Source organism: Bombina bombina, chromosome 4 (genome assembly GCF_027579735.1).
Source record: "Bombina bombina isolate aBomBom1 chromosome 4, aBomBom1.pri, whole genome shotgun sequence".
NCBI lineage: Eukaryota > Metazoa > Chordata > Amphibia > Anura > Bombinatoridae > Bombina > Bombina bombina.
Genome location: NC_069502.1, coordinates 251,402,295 through 251,420,687, shown reverse-complemented (window position 1 = coordinate 251,420,687; position 18,393 = coordinate 251,402,295). Strand labels below are relative to the sequence as shown.

The following is an 18,393-nucleotide window of genomic DNA, read 5'->3' as shown; positions in this document are numbered from 1 at the left end:
AAACAGAAATCTTCATCTCTTTTCTGTTTCAGAGTAAATAGTACATACCAGCACTATTTTAAAATAACAAACTCTTGATTGAATAATAAAAACTACAGTTAAACACTAAAAAAACTCTAAGCCATCTCCGTGGAGATGTTGCCTGTACAACGGCAAAGAGAATGACTGGGGTAGGCGGAGCCTAGGAGGGATCATGTGACCAGCTTTGCTGGGCTCTTTGCCATTTCCTGTTGGGGAAGAGAATATCCCACAAGTAAGGATGACGCCGTGGACCGGACACACCTATGTTGGAGAAATTTGTTTTATTTTTAGCCTTAAAAGACCTATCCTGAGGAAGGGCGTGGCCCTTTCCCCCAGTGATGTCTGAAATAATCTCTTTCAAGTCAGGGCCAAACAGCGTTTTCCCCTTGAAAGGGATGTTAAGCAATTTGTTCTTGGAGGACACATCCGCTGACCAAGACTTTAGCCAAAGCGCTCTGCGCGCCACAATAGCAAAACCTGAATTTTTTGCCGCTAATCTAGCTAATTGCAAAGTGGCGTCTAAGGTAAAAGAGTTAGCCAATTTAAGTGCTTGAACTCTGTCCATAACCTCCTCATAAGAAGATGCTTTATTGAGCGACTTTTCTAGTTCTTCGAACCAGAAACACGCTGCTGTAGTGACAGGAACAATGCATGAAATTGGTTGTAGAAGGTAACCTTGCTGAACAAACATCTTTTTAAGCAAACCCTCTAATTTTTTATCCATAGGATCTTTGAAAGCACAACTATCTTCTATAGGGATAGTGGTGCGTTTGTTTAGAGTAGAAACCACCCCCTCGACCTTGGGGACTGTCTGCCATAAGTCCTTCCTGGGGTCGACCATAGGAAATAATTTCTTAAATATAGGGGGAGGGACAAAAGGTATGCCGGGCCTTTCCCATTCTTTATTTACAATGTCCGCCACCCGCTTGGGTATAGGAAAAGCTTCGGGGGGAACCGGGACCTCTAGGAACTTGTCCATCTTACATAATTTCTCTGGAATGACCAAATTGTCACAATCATCCAGAGTAGATAACACCTCCTTAAGCAGAGCGCGGAGATGTTCCAATTTAAATTTGAATGCAATAACGTCAGGTTCAGCTTGTTGAGAAATTTTTCCTGAATCTGAAATTTCTCCCTCAGACAAAACCTCCCTGGCCCCTTCAGACTGGTGTAAGGGCATGTCAGAACCATTATCATCAGCGTCCTCATGCTCTTCAGTGTCTAAAACAGAGCAGTCACGCTTTCGCTGATAAGTGGGCATTTTGGCTAAAATGTTTTTAATAGAATTATCCATTACAGCCGTTAATTGTTGCATAGTAAGGAGGACTGGCGCACTAGATGCACTAGGGACCTCCTGAGTGGGCAAGACTGGTGTAGACATGGAAGGAGATGATGCAGTACCATGCTTACTCCCCTCACTTAAGGAATCAGTTTGGGCAACATTATTATCAGTGGCATCATTGTCCCTACTTTGTTTGTCACATTCATCACATATATTTAAATGGAGAGGAACCTTGGCTTCCGAACATACAGAACATCGTCTATCTGCTAGTTCAGACATGTTAATAGGCATAAACTTGATAACAAAGCACAAAAAACGTTTTAAAATAAAACCGTTACTGTCTCTTTAAATTTTAAACTGAACACACTTTATTACTGAATATGCGAAAAAGTATGAAGGAATTGTTCAAAATTCACCAAAATTTCACCACAGTGTCTTAAAGCCTTAAAAGTATTGCACACCAAATTTGAAAGCTTTAACTCTTAAAATAACGGAACTGGAGCCGTTTTTACATTTAACCCCTATACAGTCCCTGGTATCTGCTTTGCTGAGACCCAACCAAGCCCAGAGGGGAATACGATACCAAATGACGCCTTCAATAAGCTTTTTCAGTGGATCTGAGCTCCTCACACATGCATCTGCATGCCTTGCTTCTCAAAAACAACTGCGCATTAGTGGCGCGAAAATGAGGCTCTGCCTATGACTAGAAAAGGCCCCCAGTGAAAAAGGTGTCCAATACAGTGCCTGCCATTTTTTTAACAGAATTCCCAAGATTAAAATAACCCCCCAAATTATAAACCATTAAATATGCTTATAAAGTAATCGTTTTAGCCCAGAAAAATGTCTACCAGTCTTTAAAGCCCTTTATTCTTATATTAAAAATTAAGAAAATGGCTTACCGGTTCCCATAGGGAAAATGACAGCTTCCAGCATTACCAAGTCTTGTTAGAAATGTGTCATACCTCAAGCAGCAAAAGTCTGCTCACTGTTTCCCCCAACTGAAGTTAATTCATCTCAACAGTCCTGTGTGGAAACAGCCATCGATTTTAGTAACGGTTGCTAAAATCATTTTCCTCTTACAAACAGAAATCTTCATCTCCTTTCTGTTTCAGAGTAAATAGTACATACCAGCACTATTTTAAAATAACAAACTCTTGATTGAAGAATAAAAACTACATTTAAACACCAAAAAACTCTTAGCCATCTCCGTGGAGATGTTGCCTGTGCAACGGCAAAGAGAATGACTGGGGAAGGCGGAGCCTAGGAGGGATCATGTGACCAGCTTTGCTGGGCTCTTTGCCATTTCCTGTTGGGGAGGAGAATATCCCACAAGTAAGGATGACGCCGTGGACCGGACACACCTATGTTGGAGAAAAAATGTAAGTGCCCAAAAGGGCTATAATCTGCATATATATATATATATATTGTACAAATATATGTTTCCAGTCTACGTGAAGCATGTGTACATGTTCATACTAATAGCTGATGGGCTGTGAAAGTGCAAAGTACTTATGTATGAGCACCTCCATCCACCGAGCTCACTTCAGCTGCTGCAACTTGCTTCCAGTAGATGAGTCCATGCTGCCAAGGATCCAATTCAGTAACAGCAACTACAACCCAGGTGACTGGTGGACAAGTTCTCATTTCACCTGGAGAGGACTGTGGATCAACAAGGGGAAGCTCATTGTAGACCAGGGGATTGGTGGACAAGTCCACATTTTACATGGGAAGTCTGTAACCTTTCCCACTAGGAAAAGATCTTTCACAGCTTTGTTGATAACTTGTGCATCCCACTGAATGAAAGGTTACAGCGAGGACAAACTGGGCCTCACATCAGTTAGAGGACCCCTCGCAATGAAAAGTAGATCTGCACTTCATTTTCACCTAACTACTTAGCAAGAAGGCAAAAGAAAAATGACAGATGACCATAGAAAGTGGGAGGGATTTAAAGCTCTGGTGTGTTTAGGTGTATTTTGCCTCTTCCTAGTGGCCAGGAGGGGAATTCCCACAAATGATGGCTTGTGGACTCTCACCATCTGATGAACGAAAAATATTTTTAAATGCTTCGTTACACTGTACCTAGTAGTTTTTTCTAACCATAAGATTAGATAATATAGCACATCCATCTTTCTCTTACCTCCTGGGCGACATCTCTCACAAACTCACAGCTTGGACTAGTTGTCATGTAAGATTTTAAATCCTCCTCATTTTCTTTCTCACTTTTAATATGTGCTTTTTGTATTTCCTCTATGCTCATCACATCAACCTCCTCATCATTGTCAGATTCCGTTTTCAGAATTTTCTCTAATTCCTCAACTTTTCGGCACAGTGCTTCAGCAGATGAGCAAGTTGAAGGTAATGCTAAAAAAGTAGTAAATAGGGAAATAGCCACAAGAACAAAAAAAGAAAAGAAAATTAATATACAGGTACAAACATATTCTCCAACACTAAATTATTGGATATTTAACCTTATAAATACCAAAATAAAATCACTAGAGAAAGTATTTTGCAGACTAACTTTACCAAACAAGATTAAAATGAGAATTTTACTATCCACTTTTTCATATTCACAATGGCAGCAACATGAAGAAGAAATAATCATGTGAATTTTGGGTAATTTAAAAATTGCTCCATTCTGGATCTTTTTTGATCTTCAAGTTTTACAGGTTATGAAATATTAAGGATTTGGTAACTAAACAGTCTCCAGACCAGATGTGTTGTGTTGATAGAATATTTGTTTTATCTCACTCACAACGGAAATGTTAAAGCCTATTTTATTTTAATTTATCCTTTCTTATTAATTATTAGTGGTGGCTGAGATGGGAAGGCCATTTGTTTTCTTAAAAGGACAAAACTAAGGTCAGGATATTCCCTATAACTAGGTTGCCTCATCCAAATCAGAGAAAACTAAATTTATGCTTATCTGATAAATGTATTTCTTTCTAGACACGGTGAGTCCACGGAATCATCAATTACTGTTGGGAATATCACTCCTGGCCAGCAGGAGGATAAAGAGCACCACAGCCAAGCTGTTAAGAGTCACTTCCCTTCCCACAATCCCCAGTCATTTGACCGAAGGAAAATGGAGAAAAAGGAAATAACACACAGTGTAGAGGTGCCTGAGGTTAAAGTTAAAAATAACTGTCTTAAAATAAAGGGCGTGCTGTGGACTCACCGTGTCAAGAAATAAATAAATTTATCAGGTAAGCATACATTTTGTTTTCTTTCTTAAGACACGGTGAGTCCACGGAATCATCAATTACTGTTGAGAATCAATACCCAAGCTAGAGGACACTGATGATTAGGGAAAGACAAGACAGGTAACCTAAACAGAAGGCACCACTGCTTGAAGAAACTTTTCTCCCAAAGAACCTCAGCCGAGGCAAAAAATAAAAGTAAAATTTGGACAGGGTATGCAGAGAAGACCAGGTTGAAGCCATGCAAATCCGTTCCACAGAAGCTTAATTTCTGAAAACCCAAGAAGAAGAGACAGCCCTAGTGGAATGAGCTGTAAATCTCTCAGGAAACTGCTGTCCAGCAGTCTCAGAAGCAAAACCAACTTATGCTTCACAACCAGAGAGAAAGAGAAGTAGCAGAAGCTTTCTGACTTTTATGTTTCCCAGAGAAACAAAGAAACAGGGTAGAAGACTGGCGAAAATCCTTAGTCGCCTGAAAATACAATTTTAAAGCACACACAACCTCCAAGTTGTGCAACAAATGTTCTTCAGAAAAGAAGAACTATGACAAAGAGAAGGAACATCAATTTCCTGATTAAAATTTTCTGTCCAAAACCACTTTAGGAAGAAACCTAACTTAGTACGAAGAACTGCCTCATCGGCATGAAAGGTAAGATAAGGCGAATCACACTGCAATACTGAGCGTTCCAACACTCTCCAAGTAGAAGAGATAGCAACAAGAAACAAAACCTTCCAAGATAACAACTTAAAGTGAAGGTCCATTTTGATGAATTAGTGCCCAGTTTTTAATAAACCTATTAAAAACAAGGGCATTTTAATTAATCAAAACTGACATTTCACTGTTTTCTTCAAAAACTTACCTTTTAATCCTGGCAGCCGCTCCAGCACTTCCTCCACCCGTCTTAAGCCGTCTTCGCGGGTCCAAAATGACGAATCCGACTTCCTCCAATCACAGCATTGCATCAGGCCAAGATTCCCCCGGGGGGGGGAAAGCTGTTATTGGAGGAAGCCTGATTCGTCATTTCTGACGTCTGCAGAGGCTTCCGACGGCCAGGGGAATCGCTGGAGCGGCATTCAGGATTAAAAGGTACGTTTTTGAAGAAAACAGTGAAATGTCAAATTTGATGAATTAAAGTGCCCTTGTTTTTAATCGGTTTATTAAAAACCAGGCAATAATTAATCAAAATGGACCTTCACTTTAATATCTATGGAATGCAATGGCTCAAACGGAGCTTGCTGCAAAAATCCAAGAACAAAGATAAGCTCCCAGGAGGAGCAACAGACTTAAACACAGGCCTGATTCTGACCAAGGCCTGACAAAAAGATTGCACATCTGGTACATCCGCCAGACACTTATGCAGCAGGAAAAGATAAGGCAGAAATCTGACAAAAATCTTTCTCCAGTTCCTGTAGAAAAGACAAAATTCTAAGAATCCTGACCCTACTCCAAGAATAGCCCTTGGATTCACACCAATAAAGATATTTACGCCATATCTTATGGTAAATCTTTCTCGTAACCGACTTGCAAGCCTGAATCATGGTCTCAATGACGGACTTAGGAAAACCATGCTTAGACAGAACTAAGCGTTTGATCTCCAAGCAGTCTGCTTTAGAGAAAAAAAAATTTGGATGAAAGAAGGGACCCTGAATCAGAAGGTCCTTCCTCAGAGGCAGTCTCCAAGGTGGAAGAGATATCATCTCCACTAGGTCTTCATACCAGATCCTGGTAGGCTACGCAGGGACTACTAGAATTACCTACGCTCTCTCCTGTTTGATACAAGCAATGACTCGTGGAAGGAGAGCAAATGGAGGAAAGAGGTATGCCAGCCTCAAATCCGAAGGAACCGCCAGAGCATCTATCCGAGCGGCCTAAGGATCTCTTGACTTCAAATTGAACCTTGGAAGCTCGGCATTTTGCCAAGACGCCATCAGATCCAACTCCGGCACCCCCCATTTGAGGGTTAAGTTGGGGAAAACCTCCGGATGGAGTTCCCACTCCCCAGGATGAAAAGCCTATCTGCTCAGGAATCCTCTTCCCAGTTGTCCACTCCTGGAATGTGGATGGCAGATAGACAACAATTGTGAGCTTTCACCCACTGAACAATCCAAGTCACTTCCTACATGGCTAAGGAACTCTGAGTTCTTCCCTGGTTATTGATCTAAACCATTGAGGTGATATTGTCCGACTGGAACTAAGCTAAGGACAACTGAGGCCAAGCCTACAGAGCATTGTAAATCTCTCTCAACTCTAAGATGTGAAAGAGGAGAACAGATACTTCCGAGTCCATAATCCCTGCACCGTAAACAAGACCCAGACTGCTTCCCATCCCATCAGGTTGGCATACGTGGTCACATCACCCAGGGGTGTCTCTAGAAGCACGCGGCCTGAGACAGATACTCCTGAGAAACCACTACGGGAAAGAATCTCTTGTTGACTGATCTAGATCTATCCTCTGAGACAGATCTGAATGTTTAACATTTTATGGAAAATAGCAAAGGGAATGATGTCCATGATAACCATTAGACTCAATTCCCTCCATACATTGAGTCACTAAAAAGAGAAGGTAAACTCAACTGCAGCTAGATCCCAACTCCCAACCTTTTGGTTGCAAGATGGTTAAGCTATCTACCGGACCACTAGAGCTTGCCGTTGGCCGAACAGTAGACTGCAGAGAGAAAAAAAAGGGGAAAATCCTAGAATATCTAACCTCTGTTAGAAATCTTCTTCTCGATAGAGAATCTATTAAGGTCCCCAAATACACCATCCTTGTAGATGGAACAAGGAAATTCTTCTCCAGATTAATTTCCCATCCATGGGAAAGTAGATTGGACAAGATCTCTTGAAAAAGAGTTTTCGCTCGAGGAAGGATGACACCTGAACCTATATTGTCCAGAAAAACACCCTTGCAATACCCCAAGACCTAAAAGTCTTTCTAGGATGACGAAACTCAGAAACTTGAGAAGATCCCGAACCATGGGAACAAAAAATACACATCCTTCAGGACTATGTTTGTTATAAACAGGTCCTCTTGACCAAAGGAGAATGGATACTACTTTGAAGGTCAGAACCACAGAAACTTAAGGAAAATACCTAGATCCCGTTCCCAGGCTGGGACTTGAACTATCACTCCCAGAGAGGAAGGTCCTGAACCCAGTTCAAGGAATGACTCATCATAGCTGGATTGCAGATACTCTAGAAAAAGAAATCTGCTGCAGAAAGAGGAAAGGAAAACTTTCCTTATTCTTAATCTCTTGACGTGTGGTAGAAAAACCTTTTTTCACCCATAAAGTCAGAGGAAAATTGTGCCAGACCAAGTGCAAACAATGTTTTATCTCCAAGTACTAACCAGGCCCTACCCTGCTTAGCTTCCGAGATCAGACTAGATCGGGCGCATTCAGGGTGGAATGGCCGTTGCCTTGAAAGGAAACGCCAGAAGCGTGGATTTGCAGAAAACATAAAATATTGAACCTTCAAGTGCAAGATTTCAGTCACAATGTCCGGTGGGCTAGTACAGCAAGTCTAATAAGACAAGGCATTGTTCTAGTTGAACAATTAAACCTCCAGCTTCTTATCCATGGATCTATAAAGGGGCAGCTACCGTCCATAGGGATTGAAGTTCTCTGAGCCAAAGTATAAAAGTTCTCTTCTACTTAGGACACTGTGCATTTTAATGGAGTCAGCGACAGGAAAATCCTATAAAGGATGGGAGACAGGGAGGATGGTATCCCTAGCTTCTCCTATTTCTGTGAAAATATTCAAGGCACGTCTGAATGAAAATCATATAAATGATAAAGTTTACAAAACTTTTAAAGGTTGAAAACGACAGCGGTATCAATGTCGTCCAAGAAGCTAAAACCTACAGTACACAAGGTGTGCAAGGATACATCTGACGGAGATGACTTCAGCATCAGATGAAGGAATTATACTGTCCAAATCTGAGATTTTACCCTCAGAAATTAATAGCGAATCTTCCTCACCAGACAGAGAAAAAACCTGCGTAGCAGAAAGTGGAGCAGAAACCTTACTATCTGAACTTTAAATGTCCTCTTGTATTTTCCCTATAGGAAAGAAAAAACAGACCAAGACGCAGATACCGCAGAGAATACCTGAGCTGCCAATTCTGTATGCAAAATCACTCCTCCTAGAGATTGTGAGGAACCGCAGGGCACTGCATGTGACGCCATAAAGGCTTGGGGCGTTTAAGGAGAAAACTGTGGCATAGCCATAACAGTATCATCCTGGGAGACCTAAAACTCATAGTAAATGTCCTCTTGGTAACATCTATCCGTACTATTCAATCAATGTTGCTAAACAGCACAGAAACAAACATTTTAATCTCTCAAAATGTTCAAACTGAGATGGACAGATCTTACAGAACCACAATTGTTCTTTAACAGCATTAATTTTGTACATAGGAACAGGCATTTGTCCAAACACCCTGAACATAAGCCCCACATAAAATCAATGATAAACTTTTATTATATATCAGAGAGAAGTATCATATCACAAAATATATAGCTTTTAAGGGGTTCAACTCTCTAACCAATCCCAGGCGAGAGAGTTACTATTAAGTTAGCAAAGAATTTATAATAAATTCAATAAGACAGGGATGAGAAAAAACCGTGCCATTCCCATCAGAAAAGCATCAAGAGCAAGGAATGTCTTATTTTCATAAAAATCACCCACAAAATAGCAGAATAAAGACGCCGCTCCCCTCTCAGTTTCCGGAGAGCGAGGCGGTGTTCATCTGCCGACGTAACAATCCCCAACAATGGCACCGCTCTTCATTGAGGAGGCGGAGCCACAATTGTACAGGGAAGAAGCGCACTGAATTGCGCTTAACTACCTAATCTAGTGTGAATACCAAATCCCCAGAAACAAACAGTGAGAGACATACAGGGCAATAAGGAACAACAATCATGTGAACATAAGCCCCTGTAGCTCCTGGGAGACATAAGGCTCATAACAAAAAAAATGCAATTAAGTCCCATAGGAATGGCGCCTAACATAAAAATTTCCATTCGAGATACAGCTCGACATAGGCTTTAACCCATTCATACATGAGCCTCTCTGTTAAGACTTAGAAATAAAAGACAGAATCTTTCTCCCTAAGCTCAAATAATACTGTCCCAAATAGAGAGTTAACTCCTTCATGCCCTGAAGGAGATTTACCCTTAGTCTCCATGTCACAAGTTATATAGTGCCTGCTAACTGCCATAAAAACCTTCTCCTGAAGGATTATGTGTCCCAAAGAAATTGCAGGTAAAAGCAATAGAGGGTTAATTTTACCTGTAGGTATCTTGTATTAACCCCATCAGTGCCAGCCTCCTAACCCCAGAAGACAAAAGGCACTTACCTGCTCATCCAGCTGTCCGGCAGGGAAACAGCCCACTAGTATGAAAGAATGCCGCTTCTTATAGAGACCTGTGGAAACAGAAAGATCAAAGTAAACCTACTCAGGCTTTATATACAAGGGCAGCAACATGTCAAGAAAAATACGCAGTGAGGCCCACCTCACAAGTTTCTAACTGCTAAAAGCCACCACTGCCCTACTGAAGAGACTAACGTAGAGTATGGCTAGACCCAATCTTGAGAGGAAAGATCAGAGCAAACCTACTCTGGCTTTCAAAATAATAAAATCTTGATTGAAGTGAAATAAATCCAATCTTCTTCAGACACTAAAACTTCACCTCCTCCTTGCACCGAAGGCAAAGAGAATGACTGGGGATTGTGGGAAGGGAAGTGACTCTTAACAGCTTGGCTGTGGTGCTCTTTGCCTCCTCCTGCTGGCCAGGAGTGATATTCCCAACAGTAATTGATGATTCCGTGGACTGACCGTATCTTAAGAAAGAAAGGATAATATCAAGGAGAAATCAATTAGACTATATAAAAATAAAATAAAGTATATCCTTATTTTTTTACTGACATACATATCTGTCTCAGTGACAGTAGGTGGTACCAGTGAATACAGACAGGGTCAATAGCTTAATGTATTTAGAATGATAACGTATAAAGTTATGCATAAGGAGACTGACAAGCAGCAAGTGTGGTGCAGTATCAGTAGGCCAGATGCTTTCAGTTATCCACATAACTGCTCGTAGCACTCTGTAGATTGTTCATAATCTTCCAGTGGTATGCAGCTCTAATAAGGCCATGACATATAACCCCCCCCCCCAAAAAAACCCCCCCACTATTTAAAAGCATAGGTTTGCGGTTTCTTCAATTTAAAGGAAAACAGGAGAAGCACATGCAACATGGCAGTCAATACATGTACATAATTGAAAGATGCAACAGTCAGTGGTTCAAGATAATATTTTTGAAGTTTTACCTCCAATATTTGTATTTCCTTTGTCATAATTCATGAATTTGTAAATGCAATACCCATTCACATAAAATGAAATGAAACTCCATAAGATAAACAAATCTATGTGTCAGTCGTACTAATAATTCTAGCAGACAGTTTACTTCAGGACGAAGGAAGCCACACCTCAAACTGAAACAAAACAAACCACAGGACAGTTCTACCTGCACATATTTAAATAATAAAATTAATTCTCCATTTCCAATTTTTTTTCCATTTTTAAAGGTAAAAAGGTAACTAAAATAGTTTGTATTTCATACCCGACTCATTATCTATACGTGTCAACACATCTTCAATGGATTCTTTATCTTCCCCAATGCTTTCAGGGTCAGGAGGAGTGTAACCATGGATACGACACCACCGGACTATTTGTTTAGTTTTCAGAGAGGTAACATTGTTGAACTTTGGTTGCCGCTCTATTATTTCTTGTAACATTTTTCTCATTGTTACTGCTCGTTGCCACTAGAGAGAAAAAAAAATTAGAAATCATACACACACAAAAACTTTTGCTTACCTGATAATTTTCTTTTCTTCAGATGGAAAGAGTCCACAGCTGCATTCATTACTTTTGGGAAATAAGAACCTGGCCACCAGGAGGAGGCAAAGACACCCCAGCCAAAGGCTTAAATACTCCTCCCACTTCCCTCATCCCCTAGTCATTCTGCCGAAGAACAAGGAACAGTAGAAGAAATACCAGGGTGAAAAAGAAGAATAAAAAATAAGAGACGCCCCAGAGAAAAAAATACGGTGGGGAGCTGTGGACTCTTTCCATCTGAAGAAAAGAAAATTATCAGGTAAGCATAATTTAAGTTTTTCTTCATAAATGGAAAGAGTCCACAGCTGCATTCATTACTTTTGGGAAAACAATACCCAAGCTATAGAGGACACTGAATGCAAAAACGGGAGGGTACAATAGGCGGCCCATTCTGAGGGCACCAGGCCTGAAAAAAACCCAACCCAACCAAACCCTCGTCGGAGTCGGGCGAAAAAATTAGAAGGAAAAGGCCCCAAGGATACTGACCCGCAGATAGTCCTTAAACCTAACTAGAGAACGCAAGCAGACTCACTGAGCCAACACTCCTCCAGGAGAACCATCGCCCAGCAGTCGGTCCCCACACAACCCTTACTAGTACAGTGCCAAAATCCCCAAAAGGGAGAGGACAAGGGTAAGCCAAAGGGATACCCAAAAGGTACAGCAAAATCCATAAAGGAAAAACCCCCTTCAAAGGAAGGCCAAGTCCACAGAGACCCGAATGGATCCCAAGAACAAGAGGAGACGACGCCCAACCCACAAGGAGCAACCGGGCATAATCAAGGAGAAGAAACATCTCCCAAACATCGTGCAACAGCACCGAAAAAGACAGCTGTAGACAAAGTCCTCAAAATGTCAGAACTCAGAGACTGAGCAAACAGAAAAGTACAAGTAGCAAACTCAGAAAATAAACATCTTAGTCCAGTAACACGCTGCCATACGTAGGAAGACACAGAGAAAACACTATCCGTAAGGAAGAAGCGGCCGAACAAAATAGCAGATTGCCCAACCTCCAAGACAGAAGACACTCTCCAGGCAATCCAGGCCGCCAAGCCTACTCATAGATCTCAAAGGGGGAGAGGCACAGAACCTCCAAAAAAAAAAAAATAAGGTCCACTGTCACCCCCTAGACCTGAGGATGAACAACAGATCTCAGATCCTACACCTAACCGGACCAGCCCAAGCAACGGCAGATCTGAAAGCAAGGGAAGCCAAAGGAACCCCAAGACCGGCCCCCGAAAGTCCAGAAGAATGGACACAGCCACTTCAACCTAAAGACAATCGAGCAGGCGTTAGACCCAAGGAGATCTAGCAAAGCCACTCGACTAAGTTTCAATGCGGAGCCAGCAGTTCCCCAGATGGAAAGAACAACTCAAAGAGCAGACCAATTCCCGAACCAGATAAAACATCTGTTCCGACCTCCCGAACACAGGAGAGGCCCCTAAAAAAGGAACCACACCTCTGTAAAGAGGACAACGAGCCCCCTGAAGAGGAGAGCATCGATAAACACCTGCCCATAAGACAGGAAGTAGTAGGAAGAACCAAGAGGACACAAGGCCACGTCACTAACGAACACTGAAGAGCCCCTTAAAACACCATTGTGCTAGCACACATACCAGGCGCAAAAGTGACAGCTGAGCAACCGCAAACCTTACGTTTGCTAGGCAGGAGAGCCCACTATCTGTCCCAAGAGGACCATATCGTCTGGCACAAGACAAATCCCAAGGAGCGCCGGCTCTCAGTAAATCTGGCCAAGTTTTAAAACAGAACAGCCAGAACAAGGGCTAAGCCCAAGTACCCCGGAAAATGGAACCCCCAGGCCAGTCCTAGGATCATAAGGTCCGGTAATATCCCACAGCGGGATCCACAAAGAGAAAACGCTGAGTAAAACCCTCGACAACCGGTAGATCAGGACAAGAAGACCGGCAACATCAAGCCTCCACATCACCTCAGATTCAAAGGCAGAGGACAGTAAAACATGGGTTTGGATGCCACCTGGAAGGCAATACCTGAACCATATGAATGGAAAACCACTAGGACCTCTTCTATCTCAAGAAAGAGATGCAGAGCATTCCCAACACCGGGAAAGGACCCCTAACCGGAGCCCAAAAAGACCTCACTGTCTAATGTCCCGAAAAAGGAACAACCAACTCCCGAAGGGAATCTAAGTCCCTCGAAGGTGACCCATCCACAAGGAGAAACGGACAAAATCCAAGAGGTCTCAATGAAGAAGAGAACCACTAAAGAAACAAGTCCAATTTCCTAAAGCTACACCGCCCCAACCGGCGGAAAAGAGGCTCTAAACCGCTTTCCGAGGGTATCGGGAGCAACAGAGAGTATCTCAGCAAAATTCACTGACCCAGTCACCAGAGAGACGGCTATTTAGGACTGAAACAACCCCGAGAGCCGCACGGACCGGCAAGTCCTCTTGAGAATGCTTAGCTGAAACTTGTAAAACAAATAACAAGAAACATAAATAATGTTAAAGGGACACTGAACCCAATTTTTTTTCTTTCATGATTCAGATAGAGCATGACATTTTAAACAACTTTCTAATTTACTCCTATTATCAATTTTTTTTCATTCTCTTGGTATCTTTATTTGAAATGCAAGAATGTAAGTTTAGATGCTGGATCATTTTTGGTTAACAATCTGGGTTGTCCTTGCTGATTGGTGGATAAATTCATCCACCAATAAAAAATTGCTGTCCAGAGTTCCGAACCCCAAAAAAGCTTAGATGCCTTCTTTTTCAAATAAAGATAGCAAAAGAACGAAGAAAAATGATAATAGGAGTAAATTGGAAAGTTGCTTAAAATTGCATGCTCTATCTGAATCATGAAAGAAAAAATTTGGGTTCAGTGTCCCTTTAAGAGCACTCAGCACCCCAACCTGACCAGCAAGGTATAATAATCGCCACATATCTGAATAAGCCGCAAGACAAAAGATCTGAACCCAAGCAGGACCAGCCTGCAACCAGGGTCATAACTGCCAAGCTGGCTAAATCCACCCTCAGAGAGGGAGGAAGAAAATATAGACAAACATGGGACTAACGTGTCCCGAACAACTTACGTAGAATCAAACAGAGAGTATTGATCCCAGAGAAAGTTCCCACAGGAAACATAGTATGAAAAATAAAATTCATCCTAACCGGATAAAATAAAATGACAGGCAATCCGAGGGTTAATGCCCAAGAAGAACAGAAAGAACAGAAAGATCCGCAGGACCAGCCTAACAGAAACCCTGTTCTTCCAACAAAACTGGGAAGGATCTCGATAACAAGACTTAAAGGAGATTACTTCATCCCCCCATGCCTAATGAGGTGAGCAATTCGAAGGAGGAGACTGAAGAGTCCCATAACCGAGAAGGATAGGGTCCCCAAACAGCTCAAAAACGTGTCTGAGTAGAACACGAAGGCAAGCCAGCCTGTAACGAAAGGCACAACACTCAGGAACAGTTACACCCGCAGGGAACTGCACATGCCTCCCTGTGGCTGAGAGACCACAAATAAACAAACATCTAGACACGCAAGCGCCAAAAGTATGTAAAAGCGAAAATGTGCCACAACCCTTGGGTTACCCGCATGTGTAGTAGTAGGGAGCGGTAGGGAACTTGCCTCTCGGGGGACAGGGCCTCCCGAGGCAGATGGCTCAGCGGTCCCTTGAATCCCAGAGCCCGAGGAACAAGGTGCTCTAGAACGGCCTAAAGAACATAACTGACTGACCTGAGTCAATGGGGTCAATTCGCATTCGTCACAGGATGAAGAATCTGAATCAGAAAGTTGAACAATCTCAACATCAGCATCCTCCATAACTGGATAAAGGATACCAAAAATGGACTAAATATAAAACAATTTAAACGGCACCTGACACCCACAATGGCTGGGGCACTCGCCACCTCCTACGAACCAGACACCAGCGGACTAGAATTCTCCATCGCCACACAGTCAGGAATGCGGAAATGGGAGACCAGAACATAAACACGCCCGGTCACAAGGTGAACCATACAGTCCAAAAAAAGTGCGCCCAACCGTAAGGTCGCGTCACTACGAAAGGCTGTTATGTTTCAAAAGCTACGAGCCCAGTTAACACTACACATAAGCAGATTGAATCACATAACAAACATGATTAAAAAAAAACCCTGTTTAATAATCCCCCACAGGAGATATTAACCCTTGATTCCAAGATACTAAAGGAGTCCCACTGAGACCCTGTATTTTTCATGTGAGTTCGCAGGAACAAATGAGTACAATCATGAAGAAGTAAAATGAAATGAACTTACCGGAATCTACGCCGTGGAACAGGAACACGGCCCTTCAAGTGTGACGGATAGTAGCCTCACCTCCGCCACTGACTTGAGAGAAGAAAGCAGGCAGCGAAGCGAAGTTCAATAAAGCTGATTGCTTGTGGAGTTGTTAAAATGAGTCGGGATGGTTTCGCAGAACGACTCTTCCTGCATCTCCGGACTCTAACTTTCATCCGAACCCTCATTAAGAGACTGACAGGATTACTTAAAACTCCTGTCCCAGGTTGAAGAGTACTACCCTCCATAAGAGACAAATTAAATTCTGACACTTCTCTGCCAACCTCCTGGGACGAAAGGCAAAGAATGACTGGGGGATGAGGAAAGTGGGAGGAGTATTTAAGCCTTTGGCTGGGGTGTCTTTGCCTCCTCCTGGTGTCCAGGTTATTATTTCCCAAAAGTAATGAATGCAGCTGTGGACTCTTTCCATTTAATAAATACAGCATTTTATTCACACAGACACAAACTACTGCATTTAGTATTTACAAATGTACTTTAGCATAACTCCCATCATTTGAAAGAGACAAAGAGGGACACTTTTCTCCTCTGATGTCACTGTTATCACAAATTAGTTATCCCCGCAGAAAAAAAGGAGGTTGTGAGTAACAAGAACAAAATATGTTGGTTTTTTAACTATAATCCTGTCTGACAGTATGGATAATGCCGCTCCGGCTGTGTGTTTTGTGCATTTGCTCTCTGTTTGACTGAGCTCCTATGCATTATGGGGAGATTTTGCTAACTTTCAATTATTAATTTTCAACCTCAATTATCATAATAATAACTGCAGTGAGCTAAGCATAAGACAGGGGAACTATGATGACACTTAAACCCAAAAATTACTGTCTAAACAAGTAAAATGCAGGTAGAAATCTGACTCTTAAAGAGGCAGATAGAACATGCAGTTTTGAACAACTTTCCAATTTACTTCAAATTTTTCTTGGTATCCTATGTTGAAAAGCATACATAAGTAGGTCTCAGAAGCAGCATGTTCTACTGGGAGCTAGCTGCGGATTTGTAGCTTCACACATATACCTCTTGTCATTGGCTCATTAGATGTAATCAGCTAGCTTCCAGCAGCGCTGATCTTTCAACAAAGGATAACAAGACAATGAAGCAAATTTGATGATAGAAGTAAACTGGAAAGTTGTTTAAAATCCCGTGCTCTGTCTGAATCATAAAAGAAACATTTTGGGTTTCATGTTCCTTTTGCTACAAGTTACTAAATATTACAGTATATTAGACTATAAGACAGGGTGCGGCAAATCATCAGATATCCATATGTGATGGAGCCGTAATTATCTTCTGCTGACACGTTATCTAAGTCTGATAGAAAATATAGCCAATATGGCTGATAGATGCACAATATGGCTGATATGTGCACAATATGGCTGATAGATGCACAATATGGCTGATATGTGCACAATATGGCTGATAGGTGTATTCTGGTTATTCTCTGTAAACATACATTAATCTAGTCTGTAGGGACCTATTAAACAGGTATTAGCTCTACCTGACTATATATTTAACTAATTTCATCTAGTTCTTATACCGTCCTCTAGTCATAGGCTCTTTATTAATACTAAGATAACACTAGTACATAGGGACCTAGGTAATAGATATCGGTCTAATTAACCAGTGTAACTAACTAATTACATATAGCTTTTTACACTGTCTTCTTGTCATAGGCTCATCTCTATATATATATTGAAGATAACCACTTCCACTCTGGAGCTCTAGTTTATAGGTCTCGGGGTGTTTCGAGGTTAATTTATGTATATTTATTTGTGATTGTCCATTTTGGATAGATATATTGTCCTCTAGTCATAGGCTCATTTACACTTACCATTGGGCTCGTCTGGGGTTACCCCCCCCCCCCCTATAAGATATAATATAGAACTGTGTAGGATCACTATCTATCCAGATGGTCAATAGTATTTTTACTCTAATATAGGGTTATGAGTATATGACCAGCGCCTCTAGTCATGGGCTCACTATAACTTTTTGTCACTTTTTACTATCTCAGGCTGAATATGGTAATATATCTTTTACCTACTAATGTGTATAATGGAACTGAAGAATTATATATCAGTATCTCTTTTTAGACCAATTAATTTCAATCTGGCTATAACCTTGAACTATGTACTGTTACATGTATTCCTTATGAGCATTTATAGTTGAGCCAGTCCTGTGACAACACTATGTCTGTTATTGTATATATGTTATTAAATATCTCTCACCCCCATTTGGCCATTTAATGAAATTACTTAGGTATCTATCTATAAACTATGTAAAACTAAAACACAAAGGTGCTTTAAATGCTTGAGGCGCTGTACCTTTAAATTTCAATTAGATGGCCAACCAATAGAATTAGAACACTGGGTACTTAAATCAGTGTATTCTTAGTGGTTTTATGGACTATGAGTACGGCTCTCCTAGCCGAAACGCGTTAGTCTGTTTTGCTTGGGGGTCCCCCCACATTTCTCTTTTTGTAATATTATATTTTTAATGGAATACTAATAAAATACGATTTTTACTTAATTTTGGTGCCTGGCATGCTTTTCTGCTTTTTTTCGATTGTGTACTTTTTACCACAAGCCAGCACCATCTGCTAAGCCCACCGGAGTTACCCTCAGTGAGGAGGAAGTAAATAATTACCCTCTTCAGTTTTTTATATAGGGGCCGCTCTCAATACCTATGCCT

The 18,393-nt window shown here is 41.5% G+C and overlaps 1 protein-coding gene across 1 annotated transcript in view; it reads right to left on the bottom strand.

Annotated features, from left to right (window-relative positions):
* Positions 1-18,393, bottom strand: part of YEATS2 (YEATS domain containing 2) — a 258,568-nt gene that overhangs the window by 51,296 nt on the left and 188,879 nt on the right. Inside the window, exons 24-25 of the mRNA XM_053709881.1 lie at positions 11,123-11,324; positions 3,441-3,664 (exon numbers count right to left, since the gene is read on the bottom strand). Of these exons, the coding sequence (XP_053565856.1) occupies positions 3,441-3,664; positions 11,123-11,324 (426 nt within the window). The remainder of the gene's footprint in view (positions 1-3,440; positions 3,665-11,122; positions 11,325-18,393) is intronic.